Source organism: Acartia tonsa, chromosome 5, assembly GCF_053477335.1.
Source record: "Acartia tonsa isolate MP-2025a chromosome 5, ASM5347733v1, whole genome shotgun sequence".
Classification (NCBI taxonomy): Eukaryota; Metazoa; Arthropoda; class Copepoda; order Calanoida; family Acartiidae; genus Acartia; species Acartia tonsa.
In genome coordinates, this window is record NC_137264.1 from 47,235,174 (window position 1) to 47,259,959 (window position 24,786).

At 33.0% G+C, this 24,786-nt stretch overlaps 2 protein-coding genes across 3 annotated transcripts; one reads left to right on the plus strand and one right to left on the minus strand.

The window, feature by feature from the left end:
• Positions 1–4,050: 4,050 nt before the first annotated feature.
• LOC145319675 (uncharacterized) lies at positions 4,051–24,399 on the minus strand. 2 transcript variants are annotated; one of them, XM_080161960.1, is made up of 12 exons: positions 24,279–24,388; positions 23,741–23,799; positions 22,733–22,826; positions 20,145–20,174; positions 19,341–19,407; positions 12,761–12,848; positions 12,084–12,163; positions 10,870–10,930; positions 9,872–9,952; positions 9,244–9,278; positions 7,847–7,960; positions 4,051–4,966 (listed from the first exon to the last, which is right to left on the minus strand). In XM_080161960.1, the coding sequence occupies exons 1-12, from the start codon at positions 24,315–24,317 to the stop codon at positions 4,938–4,940; spliced, it is 777 nt and encodes a 258-aa protein (XP_080018086.1). In that variant the 5' UTR covers positions 24,318–24,388; the 3' UTR covers positions 4,051–4,937. The 2 variants fall into 2 exon arrangements, with proteins under 2 accessions (XP_080018086.1, XP_080018085.1); XM_080161959.1 differs by lacking the exon at positions 4,051–4,966 and having other exon boundaries at positions 7,689–7,960; positions 24,279–24,399.
• LOC145319664 (uncharacterized) lies at positions 15,709–19,398 on the plus strand. Its single transcript, XM_080161945.1, has 3 exons — positions 15,709–16,297; positions 17,140–17,236; positions 18,048–19,398. The coding sequence occupies exons 1-3, from the start codon at positions 15,770–15,772 to the stop codon at positions 19,310–19,312; spliced, it is 1,890 nt and encodes a 629-aa protein (XP_080018071.1). The 5' UTR covers positions 15,709–15,769; the 3' UTR covers positions 19,313–19,398.
• Positions 24,400–24,786: the final 387 nt, after the last annotated feature.

Below are 24,786 nucleotides of genomic sequence, written 5' to 3' on the forward strand. Positions count from 1 at the left end.
TTTTTTAAACTTGAATATTTGAAAGATGTGACAAGAATGGTGATGTAATAACAGGGTCTGTTCCATGAATCTAAAGGGATAAGACAATGGCCGATAAACTTATGTACGTCCCCAATCATGATACACGAAATTACCCCTTCTGTAGATTAAAATTAATGGTTGAAATTAAACTCTACTTAATTGACCAACAAATCAAAGTCTCCACAGTTGTTAGGCCAACGAAAAAGAAAACTTTGGCAACAAGTGTAATAAACAGCCCATTGTCCCCTCTCTCTGGTTCATTCCGACATTCTACTTTAAGAAAGCATAGCAAACATATAATAAAACATAAAATGGTGATTTTTATTTGCTTTCCAATCAATTTTGTAAACACAGAACTTTATAAGCAGGAAAATACATTTTTAAGTCTATTAAAAATATGTTGCAAAATTAATTAAATACAGGATACTATTTAAGGACACACTTACATCTTTTAGACTTGATTCTTGAGGTGCTTCGCTGTAATATTGTACCTTTTTGTCCTTGGAATAATTCTGTCAAAAAAAATAAATAGGATGATTATAGTATATTAAAACTTTTTGTAAAAAAGTTATAAAATTTTGATACTCTTACATAAACGTTACAGGAATCATCATGCATAGTCAATGCCTAGAGAAACTAGACGGATATATGGACGGATAAACGTATGGACAGACTTTAATTGCAGAAAAGCTTGCTTTTAATTCACAAGATGCTAGGTTTTTTCTAGTTTTATTTTGGTAACAAGATTTACTGGATTTTTTTCATAAATTAGATTAGGTTAGAATTCTTTTCATATTTTTTTTTCGCAGCGAAGCTACTAACTACTTAACTTTGTACACCTTCAATGATGAAACACAAAATTACCCATTCTGTAGATTAACATTGTTTTGTTTTAAAGATATGTATTTCTTAAAAAAAAGACATACAGAATTACATATTATAGTACGAGACTTTTATTTACATCAACATAGTTTGGTAGCTAGGAATTAATCAGAAAAAAAGTAATCACTGTATTATTAAAAAATCAAGAAAGTCAGACATAAAATCAGTTTCTTGTCCTGCATTTTGTAAACAGTGATTGAAACGTTTGAACGAACAATTTAATGAACCAACCAATCAAAATTGAATGTTTTCTTGTCCTGTGGTTCTAGGATGTTGTCATCCTTGTTATTAGTTGCGACAACGTTGCTTCTATGTATTTTATTTATTTACTTTTTTGTCATTTCTAACAAATCTTTTTTTGTATAAATTTTTTCATGTTTAATTATAAACATTAATTATAAGTGCGACACAGAGAGAGAATTATTACACAAGTCCCCAAAGATTTATAACAACGTTTTCTTATTCGTTGTCTTAACAACTTTGGGGACTTTTAATGATTTTTGATATGGTTGTTTTATTAAATTGAGTGTCCATACGTTTTAACCATTAATTGTAATCTACAGAAGGGAAAATTTGTGTATCATTATTTGGGATGTACATCAATTAGTTATTGCATTAGCCCTTTTGATCCATGATAAAAATATAATCATACCTAAAAATGATTGACTATAATATTTAATTATTATTCACCTTTAAATAAGAAATAATATTAGAAACTTTCATTTTAAAATTAAACTTGAAAAATTACTATACAGTTCTTATAACTGAGTGACAGACGAACGAATTCTAGCTGCTCTACTTGAAATAATTATATTTTTAAACGCGAAGGTTTTCTATAATTAGGGTCAGTCCGTCCGCCCGTACGTCCGTGACGGACAGCTTTTATCGTTAATTTAGGCATGTTAGAATTGTCCTATTGATTTCAAAATTTGCATGGTGATTCCTTTAGTAGTTAGGTACGATTTAAAAGCGTAGCAACTCTATAATCGTTACCAGAATGTCCATACGTCCATTTTAAACATGTTGATTATTTTACATTTTTAATAGCAAATTTTTATGTAATCTTATCATCCGATTGATCTGATTTTTGATATATTGATTCCCTGGACAACAAAGTATAATGCTATTAGGAAGCAACTTCGCTTTTATGGATGTTGTCATCCTTGTTTTTTAAAAATGTGTCAGCCCTCATGAAGGGAGGGGACAATGAACTGTAAATTGTACCTGTACTATTGAAATTTAAAATTTAAGGTCTTTTATTGAATATTGATTGGTTGGTTAAAACAAGAAGTATTTAAACTTTCTAATAAATAATTTCATATTACAGAAATAATACTCATCATTGGAGATGTAAATAAATTTTTCGTCCATTGTCTTATCCCTTAAGATCTCTGAAATGCTCTACATAAAACAAGGATGACAATATTCATAAAACTGAAGCTCTGCATGACAATGGTAGGACAAACGGTCATTAATACTTGTAGAGAACTGAATAAATAGAATATAAATTAAAAGTTTAAAAAATGTTTTAAGTAAATGTTTGTTGCAAACCTGCTTAATACGGACATACGGACTTTCTGGTAACGATTATAGAGTTGTTACGCTATCTAGATTTTTCCTAACTGTTAAAGGAATTATCCTGAAATCAATAGGACAACTCTAACATGTCTAAATTAACTAAAAGAGCTAAACGTTACGGACAGACTGACCTAACCATAGAAAAGCTTCGCTTTTGATAATAATATTTGAAGAAATAGTCTCCAGATGTGTGACGTGGGGAGGTGTGAGTGTGTGTGTGTGTGTATGTGTGTGTGTGTGTGTATGTGTGTGTGTGTGTGAGGTGGACACTGCTTATTCAGAAATTAGATTATCTATTACAACAAAATATATCTTTAGGGGACAACCAAATTCATAGAGCAGCTACGTGCATTAGATCGGTAAATAGTAGAAATACAATCTCGGGAGACGGGTGAAGGGGCGATTGACCACAACTCCCCCCCCCTCCCCCAAAAAAAAATTATTTAAGAAAGGGAGGCAAATACCACACTTATGTATATTTAAACCCCCCCCCCACCCCCCAATTAGATAATTTTAGGATGAATAAATGTTTTTGCGCATATTAAAGTGCGCTATTTTACCTCCTCCCATCTTAAATAAGTTGAATTCCCCCTTTGGAGATATTTATCCTTTTCCCTGAAAATGGGGGTGTGTCAACATTCTCAAAAATACATAATTTTAAAATGAAATAGCCTAAAACCATCCATGGTCTTATAAGAAAATGGAAAACTCATTTGGTTCCGTGGTTTCCGGATTTTACCGGACAAACCAAAATATTTTCTTTGGATTTCTAATATCTAGGGTATATTTTGTCTATGAAATCGTCGCTTAAATCCCCGCCCTGGAAATTTATCTAAATGTAAATCTATGAGTGAAAACAAGATTTCAATATATTGTATGCCAATATTTTTAAATTTTAATTCATCATGGTTTTGTCAAAATAACATCACTAAGCACGTTTGTTTATGTACTATTAGCGGCTTCGCCCCTAGCCTCTAGGGGCTTTGACCCAAGAGGTGATCAAATAAATTTTTTGGCGAAATTCGTAAAAGGACCAAGGAAATCTTCAGAAAAAAAAAGAAAAAAAAATGAGGGGGGATTTTTTTTGGGGGGGGGGGGGGTTGGGGGTGTCCCACCCCCCAAGAAAATAGCCTAAAACCACCACAGGACCAGTAGGTATATTCCCTGAAGAGTAGAATCCAATCGGTTCAGTGGTTACCGAGATCTTAGGGGACGGACAGACAGACGGACAGACAGACAGACAGACAGTTGGACGGACAGACATCATTCTACTTTGTATTATAGATAAGTACTTTGTATAAGTCATTATCAGCCGCGCCCCTAGCCTAAAGAATATTTTATTTTCAAAAATAATATATATCAAAAAATAAACTCTACCTTACCATATAAAGGAGGGGGGATGGGGAGCAATAAATAGACAAAAGTTTCTGTAAAAAAAAAACAGATATAAAACTTAAGTTCAAATAGTAGAACTTAATGACTACGTTATTACTATACACATGGGCAGACTGACAGACATAACCTGTAATAAAGCAGCTTCGATAATACAAAAATACTATGTGATAAAGGGAGTATTTATTTATTTTAAACTACAATATTTAGTACAAGAATTATTTTCAGTAACATTAAATTTTGATTTCAATATTTTTAAAAGCGAAGCTTTTCTATAATTAGGGTCGGTCCGTCCGTCCGTCCGTAAAGGTTAGTTCTATCGTTAATTTAGACAACAACTTTTTACATGACATAATTATTCTATTTATCTGGGTTTTTTTAATACTGATTACTAGGACAACATAGTACAATGTTATAAGCGAGGTCTCTCTATAACCAAGTAAAAATATAAGTATGTTTTAAACATTATCTTGTATTTAAGCAACAAATTTACTTAAAATTTTGTTTAGACTTTCTACGTTTTCTATATTCTGCTAATTCAGTTTTACATGTGTTAATGTTCGTTTGTCCTACCAATTCAGTGCTTCGCTTCTATGGATGTTGTCATCCTTGTTTAAAATGACAATTAATGTGATACCCTGTATATTGAAAACAAGGATGACAACATCCACAAGTATCAAAGCTTTAGAATTATGGATGGACATTGGGGAAAAATAGGAAAAATCTTTAAAATCTAGGAATCGATCTAGCACCCCAACCAATATGTATGTATATCCTAGCAAAACTTTGTTGAAATTAGTATAATATAAACTAATTCAACACTTGAAAATTCCAGATATCTATTTTAAATAGGAGTCGAGAAAAATTTAAAATCTAGGAATCGATCTGGCACCCCAACTAACATGTAAATCTTGATGAAACTTGGCGTAATGTAAACTTATTAAACGCTAAACATTTCAGCTGTCTATCTTTAGAGAAAATCACGTTTTATCAATAGCGTTTCGGACTGACGGACAGACAAAGTGAATTATAGAGCAGCCTCGCTACTAATAAAACATTAGCAATCATTCAAAACTCATATTCTTCATGGAGGCTGAAAATTAAATCAATATTTTTCAATGATATTGAAACTACGGTATAATCCTCGTCAGCAATTTATTTTTTATTCAAAATTTTTCTCGTATTCATTCGAATCCGGTGGATAGGAACCGGTTCTCATCCATACGAAAAAACTATGTCTAGCATCGTATTATATCCAGTTTTCTACGAATATAGAAATGTACAATCATATGATTAAAACTAGTTTTATAATTGTACATTCTATGTCCGCGGAAAGCCGTTTATAATAGAAATAACTATTATCCCCTTCCTCCACTTTTTAATCAACTAGCGGGTTCGCCCCTAGCATCTAGGGGCTTTGCCCCAAGAGGTTTGATCAAACCAATTTTTCGTATTTAAATTTGAAAGAAAAATTTTTTTTAAAAATTGTTGAGGGGGGATTTTCTTTTTGGGGGGGGGTAGTCGACCCCACTATTTTAGTTTTAGTTTTTAAAAGAATTTTTTTGGGGGGGGCGGGGTATTTTTCATTTTTTGGGGTGGTTGGGGGTGTCCCCCCCCCCCAAGAAAATAGTTATAAACCTTCCCGGGACCTATGAGAAGCTACCCTGTAAAGGAGAACCCGATCGGTTCAGCGGTTAGCAGACAAACAAACAGACAGACATCGTTCTACTTTGTATTATAGACAATGTGGTTGCATGGATTATTTTTACACTTTTTTGCTATTGGTCCAATTAAGGAATTGGAGATCTGAGATGGGTTCTTAAAAAAGGATGCTGCGTTTTTTCGACATTTTTTAGACATTGATTGATTGAACGAAGACGATATCGTTAGACAGCGTATACAACTTAAGAATTCAAAAGAAGTTGTATCAACTTTTTCACTTTTTATTTAAGATAGCTAGCCGGCTCTTTTAGTGAGTACTAGATGTAAAATTTTTCATAGAATTCAGATATGCAATCGGTTTTTTTGTAGACCTCTTTTTTAAAAGTAATTTAAGTTTTTTTAAAAAATAATTAAGTCGGTTTTAAGGTACTAAAACGCAACAAAATAAAAGAAGAAAATGGCCAGTATGAACAAAAATAGTAAGATCTTTAATTTGACCCCTTACTTTTAAAATTCTGTTAAGTAATTATTGAAAAAATCTATTTTGTTAACCTCGGATTAATCAAACTTTGAAATTAAAAATGTCCTCTCACAGGCATAAAAAGTATGTGTTCATATATACTTTTAGAATGAGAAAAATAATACAAATCCATTCTAAGCAAAATTGAAAAACTTTTATAAAACTAAAATAAAAAATATAAGTTTATTTTAAGAATCATAATTTTCGGCTTTAAAGGGTTAGCTTGAATAAAACCTGAACAAAACCTAAACAAAAGACAATGCAATGTAGCAGATATTTTTTAAACACAAGAAACAATAATGTATTTTTATCTGCATTGTTTTGAAGTTTATAAACAGACTGATGCATATTTGTTCATAATTTTTCATTCTTTACATGTTCTGTAATATCACTATATTTATTGTAGTATCTATTGTATATATTGTATGAACGTTCTCCTTTTTTTTGGGCAATTCTATTGGTTAACTTTATAGGTTAAGCTTCGCGATTCGTCAATTTTCGCGATTTGTGATTGGCTAGTTTAGTAGTTACAATTCTTAAAATAAACTTTTTATTTTTTATATTTTTTATTACAATTTTTTAAAACTTTTTCAATTTCGCTTAGAATGGATTCGTAATATTTTTCTGATTCTAAAGGTATATATGAACCCATATTTTTTATGTCTGTTTGATAAAATATTTAGGTTTAAAGTTTTTATTAAACCGAGATTAAAAAAATTGATTTTTTCAATAATTACTCAACAGAATTTTAAAAGTAAGGTGTCAAATTAATGATCTTACTATTTTTGTTCATACTGGCCATTTTCTTCTTTTATTTTGTTGCGTTTTAGTACCTTAAAACCGACTTAATTATTTTTTTAAAAAACTTAAATTACTTAAAAAATAAGAGGTCTACAAAAAAACCGATTGCATATCTGAATTTTATGAAAAATTTTACATCTACTACTTACTAAAAGAGCCGGCTAGCTATCTTAAATAAAAAGTGAAAAAGTTGATACACCTTCTTTTAAATTATTATTTTACCCATTTGTATAATGTCTAATACAGCTCTAAAAAGATGCATTAATTAATATGCAGCAAAAATGGATTCAAGATAATAATTTTCTCTCTCTATGAAGGACGTACCAACAAAAGCGAATTATACAAATGGGTAAAATAATAATTTTGAAATTTTTAATTCTTAAGTTGTATACTCTGTCTAACGATATCGTCTTCGTTCAATCAATCAATGTCTAAAAAATATCAAACGCGGCATTCTATATTTATTCTTCAATTGTTGGGCTATTAAATAGCAGGGATCTAAAAGGATAAGACAATGGCAGATAAATGTACATCTCCGCTGATGTTACACAAAAATACCCATTTTGCAGATAAAATTAGTATTAAAAACGTTTAGACACTCATCTTATTGAACAAACCAATCATAATTCAATAACAGTCCTCAAATTTGTTTGGCCAACGAATAAGAAAATGTTATTATTAAACTTCATGGACTAGTGTAATAAACAGCTTATTGGCCCCTCCCGCCTTGAATATGTTTACTTTTTATCTATAATGTGTTTGGTTACTATGAATCGAAATGTAATGGATTTAATATACACAATTAATAGAAAATCTTATGTAATTTAAATATTCATTTTATTGTTTTTTATGACAAATATCTTTTAAATACGAAATTCAATAAATGTGTAACAAGCCCAAATATAAGACTGTAAAATATGAATCTTACAACCAAACTAAGAAACATAAGGCCTACTGTGGCAATGACAAAATACTGAAAAATATTGAATCCTGTGAGGGTGGGATAGTTGGACTGCTCCAAGTTGTGTTGTTCTTGTTCTTGACTATTATCTGGTTGGTCTGCAGCTACGCTGTCTTGCACATTTTCTCCCCTTGTCTTCTCAACTAAATATTTAATTTAACAAGGATGACAACATCCAAAAAGCAAAGCTCTAAAATTAGATGGTATGAGAAACGAATACAAAAGCCAGGACTAAATAAGCAGAATATTATTTTTTAATTTATTGAAGTCAAAAAATGTGATAAAATAATTGAAAACAAGATACTATTTAGGGACATATTTACATTTTAGGGCTAATTTATGAAGATTCTATGAAAATTTATAGTATAATTAATTAAACTACAAGAGCCAACCGTTACATACGGAGGGGCGGACACACTGAATTATAAAAAAGCTTCGCTTCAATCATACATTAACAAATAAAACATTAAAAATTTACCAATATTCAAAAAAATATTTTTGTCTCAAAATTATTAAAATTCACAATGCTTAGTATGGACATACTTTCATATTTAATAACCTTATTATAGAGATGCTTTACTTTTAACATTAAGCCTAATCAACCTTTAAAATTCTTTACTTGTCCTCAGGGATCTTAAGGGATAAGACAATGGATGATATTAGTGAAGGATCCTTTCTTTAGATTAAAACTAGCGGCTACGCCCCTAGAGGCCTCTAGTAGCACTTTAAATGTTTTTCAAAATATGGCTAATTTGCGTTTGACGTTTATTTTTCGTTGAACTCTCTTTCTAAAATCGAGAAATTAAAAAAAATGTATTTCTCTAGGGAGGGTGGTAGTAACCTTCCCCAAAATAGTTATAAACCTTCCCGGGACATATGATGATCTACCCTGTCAAGGAGAACCCGATCTGTTCAGCGGTTAGCGAGATCCTTCGGTATAAACATACAAACACACAAACACACAAACATCCTGTTACTTTATTATATTGATTATTGGTTGATAAGTTAAAACTCCAATAGTTTAAAAACTACTCAAATTTTTTGAGTCAACGAATAAGATAACGTGGCCATAAAACTTTGGGTACCAGTGTAATTTACAGTTCTATGTTCCCTCCCTCTATGAACTTTTCTTTATATAAATGTAAGTAAACCTAAATGTCGTCGTATTATGTTAATCTGTTAATAAAATTGATATGATATTATGACAGGGAAAATTGTCGTCAATTTAGGTTGCTAACATAGACTTCATTTATTGGTCAGTTCGTTCATCAAATAGAAGAGAAAGGGGATGGGTAAACGGGGTGGATAGAGAAGATCGTTATTTTAGCCAGCTGAAAGTTTCATCTTATTAGATTACATGATAATCTGGTGTAAGGTCCAAGTAATAATAAAACCACTGTTAGAATTGAATTTGAATAATATTTACCTTCAAATTTAGAGGCGTCATAAGTCTTGTTTATGCTGAAAAATATCATATTTTAATGTTGGTTTTGCTTAGTTTTAATATTCATTTAAATTATCCCAAATAGTACCTTTTAAAAATCTATCTATATAACCCGGTATAAATGGCAGCTTTTGGAAGCTTTTTAAAGCTGCTTTTGGAAGCCTCTGAAAGCTGCTTAAGGAAGCTTATAGAGGCTACTTATAGATGTTTCTAAAAGCAGCTCTCGAAGCTTTGCATGAGACCTTAGACAGCTGATTTTATAGATATTTTTTATCTATTTATATAATATGCCATGTTTGGCAGCTTCTGTAATCGTCTGAAAGCTGCTCTCGAAAGCTGCTTATTGAAGATTTCTTTATAGAGGTGTATCCATTTAAGAATATAAATAGCAGCTTTTGGAGACCTTAGACAGCTGTTTTTTTAGGTATTTCTATCTATCTATATAACCTGACATATATAGCAGCTTCTGGCAGCCTCTGAAAGCTGCTTTTAGAAGTTCCTGAAAGCTGCTTATTGAAGCTTTCTTAATAGTATCTATTTTACTAAGTATATATAGCTGTTTCAGGAGACTTTGAAAGCTGCCTTTTCATAGGCTTATCTATCTATCTACCTGGCATATATAGCAGCTTCTGGCAGCCTTTGAAAGCTGTCGACAGAGAGAGAATACTGGGGAGCACTAGGACTGCGAGTTCTAAACAAGAATCATTGTTTGAGTAAGAGCAGGGAAATACAATTCTAAGTGAAAATTTCCACACATCTTCTTTCCCTCTTTTCTCCCCCTTCTTACCCACTTCCCTTAATTAAATAAAAAAAAAACAAGTGTTACGCCAACTCTACACCAACAAAATATTAATTTCTCGGCAATTTCAAATGGAATTAATTGGCTGAATAGCATCCGCTGAGTAGGGGCAACTTTTATATGCCTAGAAAAAGGAGTGATTTATTATGTAAAATTTCAATTGTTCTAATCAGAGGCGTCCACAGGATTTTGCCAGAAAGATGCGTGAAATAGATATTTTTCAGCTTCGTGTTGTAATGGCTATTTATTCCAACTTCAATTTTTTTTTTAGATAGATTAACATCAAAGCTTTTCGAAATATATTGTTAAATCATCGCGCGAAACATGTAAATTTTTCTATACCCCCTTCTTGATATTGAGGGGGATTACACCCCCCATCGTAGTGTAATAATTAAACCTGGAAACAGTTCTTCCAGAAGAGGCTAGTATTACATATTCAAAATTGATTTTAATACAATTTCTGCAAAAATCAATTTGATTTAACAAAAACAATTGCTTGCTTTTTTTTACTGTACTTCTTATGGACATTAAAATCCTTTTTCCCTTCAAATGAATTGGTTTCTGAAAAATATTCAAATTAAATGTAACTATCAGATGTTCTCAACTGTTCCAAGTATTAGAGAAGCTACGTTATGGATAACAACATCCATGAACGACATACAGACAGACAGACCAAGTTGTATTCTGTAAAGGGTATCTTCACCAAAAAAATCAGATGTCTATCTTAAATGGTAGCCGGGAAAATCGTCGTAGGGACTCATGTACGTACAGAAAAAGGTAAATTATGGAGTAGCTTCGCTTCTTCTAACCTGGAAAAAGTGCTCTCCAAAGAAGAATCTCTTGAATCCCTGTATTCACGAAAATCGACATCTAGACATTTGAAAATATTTTTAATCGTTCTTTAAGCAGGGAGTAAGAGGACATTGTAGTTTAAATTACACTGGTACCCAAAGTTTAAAAACTACGATTGATCAAAAACTTTGGGTACTTTAATTTAATTATAAATCTATGAAGCCTTAAGATCCCTTACTTAACCCCAATGTAAAGCAAAAGGGGTTATAACTGGCGCAATCTTTCCAGGGTCGTGGGCTTTACTCCGCCCAATTCCCAAGATTCAATATTTAGATAACAAAGAGGAGGGGGGTGGGTATTTAAACACTTGAGAGGGTATATTAATTAAATAAAAGGAAGGGTAAAGGAAATTTAAAGCCTAATAATTTAGGGATCTAAAGGGATGTACATTAATTGATGTACATCCCCAATGATGATACACAAAATTACCCCTTTGTAGATTACGATCAGGAGGTGAAACATTTGGACACTTAGCTGAATTAACGAACCAATCAAAATTCAATGTTAGTCCCCAAAGTTGTGAAGCCAACGAATAAGAAAACGTTATTATAAAACCTTGGAGACAAGTGTAATAAACAGCCTAATGTCCCCTCTATCCCACTTAATTATAATTACAGAGAAAAATGGGTTACGGAAGCTAATTAAGCAAATTTATTTGATTTTGTGCTTATAACATATAGGTGCAAAAATTACATAAAAAAGTGCTTCTTTCTATCTTAAATAAGATTAGTAGTTTTTTAAAGCTAAGCTTTTGTATAATTAGGGCCAGTCCGTTACTTAACGGTTAGCTCTTTTCGTTAATTAAGACATGTTATAGTTGTCCTATCGATTTGAAACCTTGCATGATGATTCCTATGACAATAAGATACAATTCAGGTAGCCGTAGCATCTCTATAATCGTAAAACTCAGTAATTTTTAGCTTTTATGACAACAACTATGAAATGGAATGGTTATCCTTTTCATCTGATTTTTGGACTACTGATGCCTACGACAACAAAGTACAATGTTATAAGCGAAGCTTCTCTATAATTAAGTCCTAAAAATGTAAGTATGTCCTTAAACATTTAAGCAGTTTTGCAACAAATTTACTTATTTACCCCCTCCCCCACTCGACTACATCGAGTACCCCTAGAAGCCTCTAGGGTCATAGTTACTTGCTAGCATATATACCTGTATAGTCCTCATCTCCATATAGTTTAATTCTATGAGCTAAGCTCTGGCGTAGCTCATCTATCTCCGTCTCCATTTCACTACAATCAATTAGGAAATTAGCAAGCATAGATTCCCAATACCATTTACAACTTTGGGGACTTCAAGTATTACAGACAATTTTCTACGAATATTAATATAAAATCATAAAATCGTATAATCTTTCATTTCTAAATTCGCGGAAAACTGCCTATAACACTTGCAATAAATAACTATTTTAAACTTTTTTACATGCCCAGTTCACAAATAACTTTAAAAGGTCGACAATTTTTTTCTGTAGGTCAACTTAAACAAGTACAACCCACAAATACCTTTATAAAATTGGCCAACCTAAAGCTTCTATTAGTCGACCTAAAATTTCCAGAGGTCGACCTTCGTCTTTTGTGAACTGGGCTTAGGGTTGGAAAACCCCCTATTATGGGTTGGGTAAAAATGCAAATATTAGAGACTATAACTCTTCCTAACATAGTACAACTCACAATTTTGATGTAAATTATCCCAAATTTTTAGGCAAATATTGTATCAAGAGGTTTTCTTGATGGGGGAAATTTCAACAGCCCTGCTTTCATTCGGGTAGAGGATAAAATCAGTTGATCGCCCTTGAACAACAACCCCCCCCCCCTTGAAAGTCCGTGCACCTTATTCTGTTTTCAAAGTTTCTCTCACTGGCCTCCTGGTCTCTTAGGATTTCATCTCGCTTGCGGAACAAGGCTTCTATCTGTTCATCTAAGATTTATTATCTATTTAGCGCAAAGTATTTAAATAAAATAAACAAATAATTTTAAGATTATTAAAACAAGTTTCGTTAGACCGTGAGCTAACAAAACCGGTGTGATTCGTCATAGGAATTTACATAAAACAAGGATGACAACATCCATAAAAGCGAAGCACCCAAACGGTAGGAAAACGGACATTAACACTTGTATAGTGTCAGAACTGAATAATCATATTATAAATGTATAAGAGTCAAAGCAAAATTGTAAGTATATTTGTTAAAAAACTGCTTGATTCAGGATAATGTTTATGGACATACTTACATTTTTAGGACTTTATTATAGAGTTGCTTCAGATCAGATTAGATCAATCAGATGATTGGATCACATAAAATTTTGTTGTTAAAAAAGTAAAAAAATCAATCAACGTTTAAAATCAATCAATGTTTAAAATGGACGTACGGACATTTTGGTGATGGTTATAGAGTTGCTACGCTTTCTAAATCGTACCTAAATAATAAAGGAATCACCTAGCAAAATTTGAAATCGATAAGACAATTCTAACATGCCTAAATTAACGAAAAAAGCTTTCCATTACGGACGGACCGACCCTAATTATAGAAAAGCCTTGCTTTTAAAAATTCAATAAGATCAAGGTAAAGTATCAACTTAACAAGTCAAAATTTAAAGAAATTAAAAATCAACAAGTTTTAATTTAATTATGGCTAGGTAGTTATACAATAAAATCACTAATTATAAAATCAATAATTTTATTTATTCTGTGTACCTACTAGGTTTCAAAAAATCTTTTGCGCAAATTAAATAAAGCCTTAAAAGTTTGTTATTGGGTTTTATAAATCAAACAGTAATTATGAAAATTGCATAGGATAGTAGCTCTTAAAATATACTAAGCCCCACGTCAATGAAGAAAATTATATATTGATTATTAAATTATGTTAATGGTAAGTAGGTTAAATTAAGCAAAACTTTTGTTCAATAAAAAAAACATAGTACTAATGTAAAGCTTAATGTAAAAGAGAAGAACGCCAAATATTCTTTTCTTATTAAAAGCGAATCTTTTCTATTATTCTTTTTGTATGTCTGTCAGTCAATCCGTCCGTAACGCTATGGGGGAAATATGATTTTCTCGGCAGCTATTGATGAAAGACGAATGAAAGAATTTTGGTGAAGATTCCCTGTATCATTGAGCATTAAGTGTATAATTTACTTTGTCTGACAGTCTGTCGGCCATTTAATAGTTATTTCTCGCATCGTATTATAAACGGCTTTTCGCGGATATAGAATGTACAATTATAAGATTAAAACCAGTTTTTTAGCCCCGAGGTGCCGAAGCTTTGTCCATTCTTTTTAATTTTATGCTTTGTTACTTGTGGATGTTGACATCCTTGTTTAAAGTAGGATTTAAGGTTTGGAATAACGATTCAACTGAAAAAGTTTTTGTTATGAGCTAGCGATGCATTTCTAAAACAAGTCTAATAATACAATTTTTTATGTAATTATCCTATTCATCTGATTTTATGGATGTTGTCATCCTTGTTCCTTTTACATATGATTTTGTTATTAGCTTCAATGTTATTTTTCGTTTTAACTGCTTTCCATTGTTATTGCTGCGCTAATTCAATTTTGTATGTATAAAAAAAAGGTAGGACAAACAAACAATAACAATTGTAGAGTGTCAGAACTGAATAATCAGAATATGTAAATATGTAGATTTGTTGAAAAAACTGCGTAAATACATGATATTGTTTAAGGCCATACTTGCAATTTAAAGACTTGATTATAGAGATGCTTTGCTCATGACATTGTACTCTGTTGTCCTAGGAATTAGTAGTCCAAAAATCAGATAAATCAGATAATTTTATCACATAAAAATTTGTTGTTTAAAAAGTTAAGAATCAACATGTTTAAAATGGACGTGCGGACATTCTGGTAACGATTATAAAATAACTACGCTTTCTAAATCGTACCTATCTGTTATAAGAATCGATAGGACAATTCTAACGTTTTAAATTAATGTAAAGAGCTAACTGTCTGTGACGCACGGACGGACGGACCGACCCTAATTATAGAAAAGCTTCGATTTTAAAAACAGCATGTATAAAATATCAATTGTTATAGGAATCAACATACAAAGTTTAAAATCGATAGGCAATTCTAACATGTCCAAATCTAAGAAAAAAGCTTACCGTTACTCACCGACTCTATTTATATAAAAGCTTCGCGTGTAAATTTTACAATTTTAAAAGTTGTTATAGGATATTTAAACAAATAAAATAACTTAATGTCATACAAATTTTCCTAATTGACCCAAAAAATTAATTGCGCCAAAAATCAATGTGAACGAGGAGATATAAAAAAAATGCGGTGCGTTTTAAATTTTATGGTTAATATCCTAAACATGGGCGGAGATTTGTTCCTTGGTTCTCAATTCATTTTGGGGAAGGGTTGGACATTGTGCTGAGTTAAAAAATGGGCGGAGTAGTTTATTTTTTTTTCAAGAGTTCACATGGTTTGGGTTTTTGGGGGATTGTATATGAAAATTAAGCGAAAAGGGGGGTTGTTATTTGAGGGGGAGGAGCTTTAAGAGAGTGGGGGATTTATATTTTGTCTCCGAAATGAATAGGGTAGGGAAGGGAGAGCAAGGAAGGGGTTGTAAATTAAGGGTGGGGGTAATAAAGTCTCTGAGGAAGATTTAATATGAGAATCAAGTATTTAAGAATGCAATTCACATCATTTTTATTGCATCAAATCCCCCCAATTATACCCCCCCCCCCCCATATTAAACGGACGGTCAAGCGAGGTGACCACTGCGCCACAGACCCACTAATTTCCTCACTCTAATTTTTAACTTCAGACAGTGTACAACTTAGTTACTTGCAAGTTTCTCTTTTTTCAGTTATATAGAATATAACAATGTTGTTATCCGAGGCCCGAGTGCCGACAGGCATGGTCCTACACAATGATGCCCCCGCAGCTGGCAACATACCCAATTATGAAAACTGTTGGTCCACACCTAAGTCAACCTGTGACAACTCGCTGCTGGCCAGAACAACAGCCTATGACATGGCGTCTTTGCTAACCTCCTCGCCGCTGCTCCACGCCGCCAGCCCGGCCAACGCCACGCTGCCTGGATCGCCAATGTTGGCAAATCTGCCGACACCGCCGCCGTACCGCAACCCGCCGCCCTATCTGTATCCCCCGCCGATGGACTGGTCCGAATTTTTGCTCACCAGTCCGCAAAATTATTACATGCAGCCAAATCAGTTTCAGACCCCGCCACAGCTAGTGCCGCAGAACGGCCAAATGTTCTTGGCGGCGGGCAACGGCGGATGCCAGTCCCCAGTGGGCCAGGTGGTGCCAAGTTTGAGTCCTGTGCATCATAGTGAACAGATGAGAAGAGAACAACTTGCAAAGATACAAAATGGATCACAGTTTAAACAGGTAATTCTATTATGAATAATTTAATATTCGTGAAAAATGTCTCTAATACGATGCTATAAATGATTTCTTGTAGCTGAGAACCAGTCCTAATACAGCGGATATTAATCGGATTCGAAACCATTCTGGAAATTTTTATTTTATAAAACAAATATTTTAAACCTGTCAAAAGAAGGGCGAGTAAAAGTTTTCCAGTATAGCTTATAAACCGATTAATATCCGCAGGATTAGAACCGGTTCTCAGCCATATTAAAAGATCATGTATAGAATTGTGTTAAAGACAGTTTTCCACGAATATTTAATACAATTATAATATTAATACCAGTTTTATTAACTGGTAAAACTTTTTTTTACTATAATATCCGCGGAAAGCTGTCTATAATACGATGCGACAAAAGTTATGATAACTAATTGATTCTTTTGTGTGTTTTAATAAGTAGTGACAAACGTAGGAGTCCCAAACGACGGAGTGGACAAACGAGTGTAAAAATATTAATTTGATTGAGTATTTCTATACAGATTAGGTTAGGTTAAGATATGAATGTACAAATAAGCCCCCCGCAGGGGTTATGCATTTAAAAAAAACTAAAAGGTAGTCTAAAATAAGTTAGGTTAAGTGTCCACTCCAGCGTTTGTCTATTCCGACGTTTGGGACTCCTGCGTTTGTCGTAGGACCCTCTATAAATATGAATATCCATCTGTCCGTCTTTGTACATTTCTACACCAAAGTAAAGTATAATATCTTTCATGTAAAATAAAATAAACTGAAACAAAATTGATTATAGATAGGACATCTGATAACTATACACTATTCGTGATTTACTAACAAAATTTCTCTGTTTTAGGAGATGTCTCTGAACTACGAGAATTATGAGAATATATCTGGATTATCGGGTATGCTAACTCCAACATCACATGATAGCAATAATTCAAATCTTCAAGGTAAATAATAATTTTATTTTCTCGTATTCATTCGAATCCGGTGGCTAGGAACCGGTTCTCATCCATACGAAAAAACTATGTCTAACATCGTATTATATCCAGCTTTCTACGAATATAGAAATGTACAATCATAAGATTAAAAACTGGTTTTAATCTTATAATTGTACATTCTATATCCGCGGAAAGCTGTTTATAATACGATGCGATAACTATTATTGCACTCTAAATTATTTTATAACAAAATCTTTTGATGTATTAGTAGCCAGGGAGTTAGGGGACATTGGGCTATTTATTATTACACTAGTCCCCTAAGTTTTTTTTTAAATTTTCTTTTTCGTTGGCTGAACAACTTTGGGGTCTATATTGTTGGTTCATTAAGTTGAGTGTCAACACCTTGCAACAACTAAGTGTAACAACTAGTGTACAGAAGGGGTACTTTTGTGTATCATCATTGAGGATGTACATCAATTTAGTAGCACAGTCTCTTTATAAATCCCTTTGTCCGTAAGTCCATAGCTCTTTGGGTTAAATGTGGTAAATTACTGCTATCCAAAATAGATTCCAGATTTTTTTATGATAATATATTTCTTTCCAAAGAACATTTGCTATAAAATTTATTTTTTTCCGTTTGTAAATTCTTATTTTTTCTAATTCGCAAGTGCGCAACAATGAATGTTGTCAACCTTGTTATTTTATTTCTGCAATTTAAGAAAATTAATTGATTGCATAAATTTTTAAAAATTTGTAAGTTTTAAATGCCATGTATAAAAAATATATTAAAACAAATAATTAATATCATTTTTTACTTTAGGAAACATATCAGGAGACCAGCAGCCATCCAGCCCTTCTAGCTCCAGCAGTCACTCATCCCCCAGGAACAGCCCGACCTCCAGGAATAGTCCCGCCTCCGACTACCAGAACATAACAGAATTATCCAGAACAAGTCCCTGTACCTCTGACTATCAAAACATTACAAACTTTGATTATCAAAATGTATCAGGTGCCTCACATACCAATCAGCAGTTGGTACAGGACGAATCACGTTCCAGCACTGATCCAGCCTCCAACTTTTTAATGCCAGCCGCTGCCAGGCACAGCCTGGCCGAGGCCAATCCGCTGGCGGGTATCGCCAGCTATCCAGGATTCCCGCCCAACCTGATCACCTCCTCCCCGCATATGCTGAGAAAGCCCCAGTTTACAGAATCCAACTATATGACCATGAATGGAGGGATGAATATGACAAATCAGATGCAGACCAGCAGTATCCAGCAGTTGCCAGGTCACGGGAACGCCTACCTGGATTACAAGGAGAAGGAGTTGCACAGCATGTGGTCCACAATGGAGAAGGAAGGCCACACACTGCCTCCCATCACCATGAAGGCCAGCAATGCTTTTACAGAAGCTGACATCAAGGCTTTGAAACCATGGAGAGACCAGCTGCTGATGAAATTAATCATCGGCCAAAAACAAACCACCACCCAACCAACAAACACAGAAGCAAAAACAGAAGACAAATCCAAGGACTCTAACCCGAGACCGCTTAAAATTCGCAGGTTGAAACGCAGTCGCAATGCACAAGAAATTTTTAAACTTTCCGGCATCAGAAATGTAACATATTTTGATTTTGGCCAGGGTAACGGATACAAGGGTTTAATTGTGAATGGTAGCCCAGGTTTTGAGGATATTATTTTCTCCATGGACCAGGCCAACAGCGGGTTCCAGAACATTCGCCATGTCATTGAAACCATCCTGACCACATGTTTAGAACAGCCGCTGACCAGTTACTCGCTGACCGGCCGAGCGCTGCAACAGCTTACCGAAGTCCGCAACGGGTTGCCCACACAGCGAGCGGTCATGAGTGATGTTGGCACTAGCAAGCTGTCCATACCTGAACAGCTGATCAGCGGTATTGCGGATTTTCTGAGCACCTGGCTCGTCGAACCAGAATCATTTTCCAAGGGTAAGGCTATGATTAATTATGTGAGAGCTCTTATTTCAAAGACATGCTCAAGAAACCAAGAAAAGGCCAAAGGAAAGGAAAGTAAAAAGCAGAAATTGTTATCTTGTATCATGTAAATTTTTTATGCTAAAAAGGTATTCTTACCAACTTTTTCATTGATTAATTTATTGTTGTGTTTCATCAATTTCAGATCAGCCCTTTTCTGGTCTCTCTAAATAAAAAAAAATATTAAATGTTTAATGTTTAATATAAAAATAATATGAAAAAAAATGCATTTTAAATGTATCTGTGATTATAAATTAAATTGCATTCATACCGATATATAAATGTATATTAACTTTTACAAAAAATTAAAATGTTTAAAAAACAATAAAAAATATATAAGTAATCTTTGTCTTTTTTTATTATTGAACCTTTTTTTAATATGGTATGTCCGTTTGTCGGTCTCTCATAAAAGTTTGTTAACAAAGTAGATCTAAATTTAACAGGGATAAGACAATGGCCGATGAATTGATGTACTTCCCCACTGATGATACACAAATAACCCATTATCTATATTACAATTGTTGGTTGAAATATTTAAACACTTAACTTAATAAACCATCCAATCAAAATTCAATTAAAGTACCTAAAGTTGTTCAGCCAACAAATAAGAAAACGTTATCATAAAACTTTGTGGATCAGTAATGAATTATTATTGCCAAGTGGGTCACAAAACTTCCTCCCCTTGTTTTGATATAAATTAAAAATGAGAAATAATGTGGGGGGGGGGTGGAGGGAGAGTAAATCAGGTTAGGTTAGGTTTTATTGGGTAGAGAGTAGCCCCGCAGGGGTTAGGCACAAAGAAAAGAAAGAATCGCCCATTTTTCCAATGGGGGAGGGGAGTTCTTTGCTCGCAAGAAACTTCAAGGGAAGGCACCGAATTAGCTCGTAAATAAGGAAATATACCTCACTCTCTCGTTTTAATAGTTCTTCTTCCTGTAAATAAAATAAAAAATATACTCTTTTAATTGACTTTAATATAATAATGCATATTAAAACTGTTGGCATTCTTTTGATATACAATTTCAAGTGTAAATAGCGTAATCAAAAGCCGCAGTGACGGCCATAATATTGATTGTAGAATGACGTCATAAATACACAATTATGTATTTTTACAGAGCTTAAATAGAAAAAAATAAAATATTTTATTAGAGAATTAAACACGCATTTTTTTATTATGTCTTTTTCGTAATAGCCAATACAAAATTTGACCTGACATAACTGTACCTAAAGTAATAAACAACCTAACCTATCACTTATTATTAATTTATAAAAAGAAATGTGTTGGTATGGAAATTTGTGACAAACTTGTTTATTAACAACATTTATTATTAAAGTTTGATTTTATCATTTTCAATTCCGCGGACAAGTACCTGTAAAACAATCAACTCCTATTGGCGAGGCTGCTTTCAGGTTCAGCTATCAATCCTTATACTAAAGTAACAGGATGTTTGTCTGTGTGTCTGTACCGAAGGATCTCGCTAACCGCTGAACCGATCGGGTTCTACTTAACAGGGTAGATTCTCATAGGTCCCGGGAAATTTATGACTATTTTGGGGGAGGGTACATCCACCCTCCCAACAGAAATGACAAAAAAATCAAAAAAAAATTTAATATCTGGGAGACTACAACGTAACATAAAGAGGTAGGTATCGTAACATAAAAAATTATCGTAGAGACTTTAACAAACAAAAACATTTAAAGTTCCACTAGAGGCCTCTAAGGGGACAATGTTTCTTTTTAGGAAAGTAGCACTTAACAGACAATAAACCCTTTCATTGCACGCCCTTTGTATGGAAGTTTAAACTGTTTTTAAACTATTTTTGAAAGGTATATCAAAAATATACTTTGACACCTGTAGAATCATACTGCAAAGCCAAAAATGAGAACAATTGCCCACATCAATTTTTATTAGGATTTTAAAGTTTATTTTTACTATGGATTAAATAATTTTTACTGAATCGTGATGTTTCTTCCCTTTGTAGGTAAAATACTCAGCTTTTAGAGTGTCTTGCTTCGTAAATATTGTATGCTAGTATACAGTAAAGTTAGGTCTTTTGATTTTATCTATCAATACTAATTAAAAATTAATTCTTTACAATATATCAATGAATTAACATAAAAATGTTTCATGTCTATTATACATTAAAACACATAAAAATTGGCTGTAAAGGGTTAAATAAATTAAGATGACAACAAATGTTTATGCAATACAACAAATATTTTTAAAAAGTATTTATCTTTTATGAGTAGGGTTTTCATTCATTCTTTTCATTTTTAATAAATAAAATTATTTAACTATGTTTGAAATAAGTCACTTTGTGAAAACACTCTTTCGGAAATTATAAAGAATTGAAATGAAAGAAGGGATCTACTGCAGTTCACGGTAAAATATTGCTGGTAACGAATATTGCTAAAAATCTATGTACTTTAGAGGCTGCTAGCTGCCAAACGGCTGAACGTACAGATCATACCCGCACACCATTTTAAGCGGTTTAAGAAGGCCTACAAATAATCTGGAATAGCCAATATCCAATGATGCACAGGGAAAGCTTCACTGAAGAAAAAACGCGTAAAATAGGCCTTTTTCGCGCATTTCTCTGCACTGCAAGATAAATATGCATTATTGATTTATGGCTATTCCAGATTATTTCTGGACCTTCTTATGCTGCTTAAAACAGTGTGCGGGCATGATCTGTCGTTCAGCCGTTTGGCAGCTAGCAGCCTTTAAAATTCATAGATTTTTGGCAATATTCGTTACCAGCAATATTTTACCGTGAACTGCAGTAGATCCGAAAGAAGATTTCTTATTGGTTTAAATTCAGCATTATGTTTTTTATTGTATTATGTCAGATTTTTCAATGAAATTTATTGTTTTAGAAAAAAAAATTATTTCCATTGAACAGAGTAATGTTTTTCTTATTGTATCAGTATAAAGTGAATTATATAAAATTGTTCACTAAGTTACAATATTACACGAAGTAAAAAAGACCTTTTGATCTGGTCAAAATGACCAGAGCAACAGTAAAAATTAATTTTTAAATCCCCCAAAAAAAGTTTGTTGGGGACTTAATTCAAATTTGGGCTCTGCAGTCTGATTCTATAGGTGTCCTAGCATATTTTTGACCCCCCATTCAAAAATAGTTTAAAAACAGTTTAACTGTGTATTGCATTTAGTTGTGCCAATTAATGTGCCAAGGCATTCCACATACTTTACTATTTATGTAACTCGTATGACATAGCAGCAGTACCTCAACTTTATGGTAAAAAAATTTAGATGGGGGGGGCCGGGGGCGGGGGGGCTAGGAGTGATTTTTACAGAGGTGATTTCTCTTGGTATGTTGGAGATAACACCCCCCAAAATAATTATAAATCGTCCTCGGACCTATGAAAAGCTTCACTGTAAAGGAAAACCATATTGGTCTAGTGGATGGCAAGATCCTTCAGCACACACAGACACACATCCTATTACTTTTATATAAGGATGTTTATACCTCAATAGAAATAAGTTTTCTCTCTCTATTTCTTCTTTGTCTCTGGAACTCTCTTTCTTCTGCTTCTATCTGTCTACTTTCTTCTTCTTTCTCTCTAAAATACAGTGTGTGTTTTTTATGAGAACTTTTTTGAAAGCAATTTTACCCCAATTATAGTTATCAGAATTTAATGATTAACGGCTTATTTTCTTCGTTTTTTAATGCAATTAATAGAACAACAAAATATATTTAAGTTTTTATTTAAAAAGTATAGTAAAATCTAAAATTCAAAACTTAGGTTTCAACATCTAAAAATGGTTTTAGCGCATTTTTCTTATGCTCAGATATTCAACCTTTTGCAAGAATGGCTGCTAAACACTTCAAATTTGAGATATAGAGCTAAAAATGTATACAGATAATATTGGAGACATGTACTAGAACATATCAAAGTTTGAAGAAGGTCATATCTAAACCAGGGAAGGAGCACTGGCCCCCCCAAAGTCTACTACAGAAAATCAAATTTTTTTCTTGCAAAGGGTAGAAGATTTAGGCATAAGAAAAATGCGTTAAAACCATTTTTAGATGTTGACACCTAAGTTTTGAATTTTAGATTTTACTGTACTTTTTAAATAAAAACTTAAATATTTTTTAGGTGTTCTATTAATTGCATCAAAAAAGGAAGAAAAAAGCCATTAATGATTGAATCCTTAATTTTTCTAGGGAACCAACAAATACTGAAGATTTATTTAAAATACCCACAGTATCGAAATTGATGTCATGTTTATAAAACTTTGGGTACAGTAATGATTTATAGTCTGAAGACCCCTCCCTACCCAGATTTATAGTCTGAAGACCCCTCCCTACCCAGATTTATAGTCTGAAGACCCCTCCCTACCCAGATTTATAGTCTGAAGACCCCTCCCTACCCAGATTTATAGTCTGAAGACCCCTCCCTACCCAGATTTATAGTCTGAAGACCCCTCCCTACCCAGATTTATAGTCTGAAGACCCCTCCCTAGCCAGATTTACCTGAGAATATTCTCCAGTGTTGACTCCTCCATCCCTTCGATTCTGTTTGCGAGATCATACTACATAAACAAGGACAATAACGCAGGGAGGGAGGTGACAATGGGCTGTTTATTACACAAGTTTTTTAATAAAGTGTTCTTCTTCGTTGGCTTAACAACTTTGGGAACTTTTATGGAATTTTGTTACGTAGTTTATTAAGTTGAATTTTAATCTACAGAAGGGGTAATTTTGTGTATCCTCATTGGGGACGTACATCAATTTATTTTATTGTTGTTAATTTATCCAGCAACAAGTTTCATTACACTAGTCCCCAAAGTTGTATAATAGCTTTTTAATTAATTGTTTTGAAATATTAGCTGACTTAACAACTTTGCGGACTTTCATCGAATTTTGATTGGTTTGTTCACAAAGAGTAGTGTTCGAACGTTCCCACCAATATTTTAAATCTACAGAAGGTGTAATTCTGTGTTTCATCATTTGGGATGTACATCAATTCATCTGCCATTGTCTTATCCCTTTAGATCTCTGAGTAATTCACCTTAGATCTTTTAAACAATCTTTTCATTTTTGACCCCATAACTAAGTTTATAAGTTTTTCTTGAATAGAAACTTAAATAAACAGTATTGTGAGTTGAAATCAACTAAATAGTAATTATGACAAATTTTAGTTTGATAACTGCAGGCATTTAGAGATAGGACAATCATTGGATGATATATTATTATTATTTCCCAGAGAGAGAGAGAGAGAGAGAAAATTTGATGGGTTTTGTTCACAAAGAGGAGTGTTCAAACGTTTCAACCACAAATTTAAATCTATAGAAGGTGTAATTTTTTGTTTAATAGAATAATTCAATTCATCGGCGATTGTCTTATCCCTTTAGATCCCTGATAATTTCCCCTTAAATATAGTATTCGAAATCTTTTTAATCAAAAGCCTACTGCCTCAAGTAGTAATGTTTTTTTAGTGGGAGTATGTTTGATTTATTCCTTTTTCCCGAGGAAATTCTTTTATGGTAAATTGAATATTTAAATCATAATTCATTAAT

Coding starts and splice junctions, on each gene's coding strand:
- LOC145319664 (XM_080161945.1), top strand. CDS start 15,770: ATGTTGTTATCCGAGGCCCGAGTGCCGACAGGCATGGTCCTACACAAT. Junction 16,298..17,139: donor ATGGATCACAGTTTAAACAG/GTAATTCTATTA, acceptor TCTCTGTTTTAG/GAGATGTCTCTGAACTACGA. Junction 17,237..18,047: donor CAATAATTCAAATCTTCAAG/GTAAATAATAAT, acceptor TTTTTACTTTAG/GAAACATATCAGGAGACCAG.
- LOC145319675 (XM_080161959.1), bottom strand. CDS start 24,317: ATGGGGTCAAAAATGAAAAGATTGTTTAAAAGATCTAAG. Junction 23,800..24,278: donor GATTGTTTAAAAGATCTAAG/GTGAATTACTCA, acceptor TTGTTTATGTAG/TATGATCTCGCAAACAGAAT. Junction 22,827..23,740: donor ACACTGGAGAATATTCTCAG/GTAAATCTGGCT, acceptor ACTGTATTTTAG/AGAGAAAGAAGAAGAAAGTA.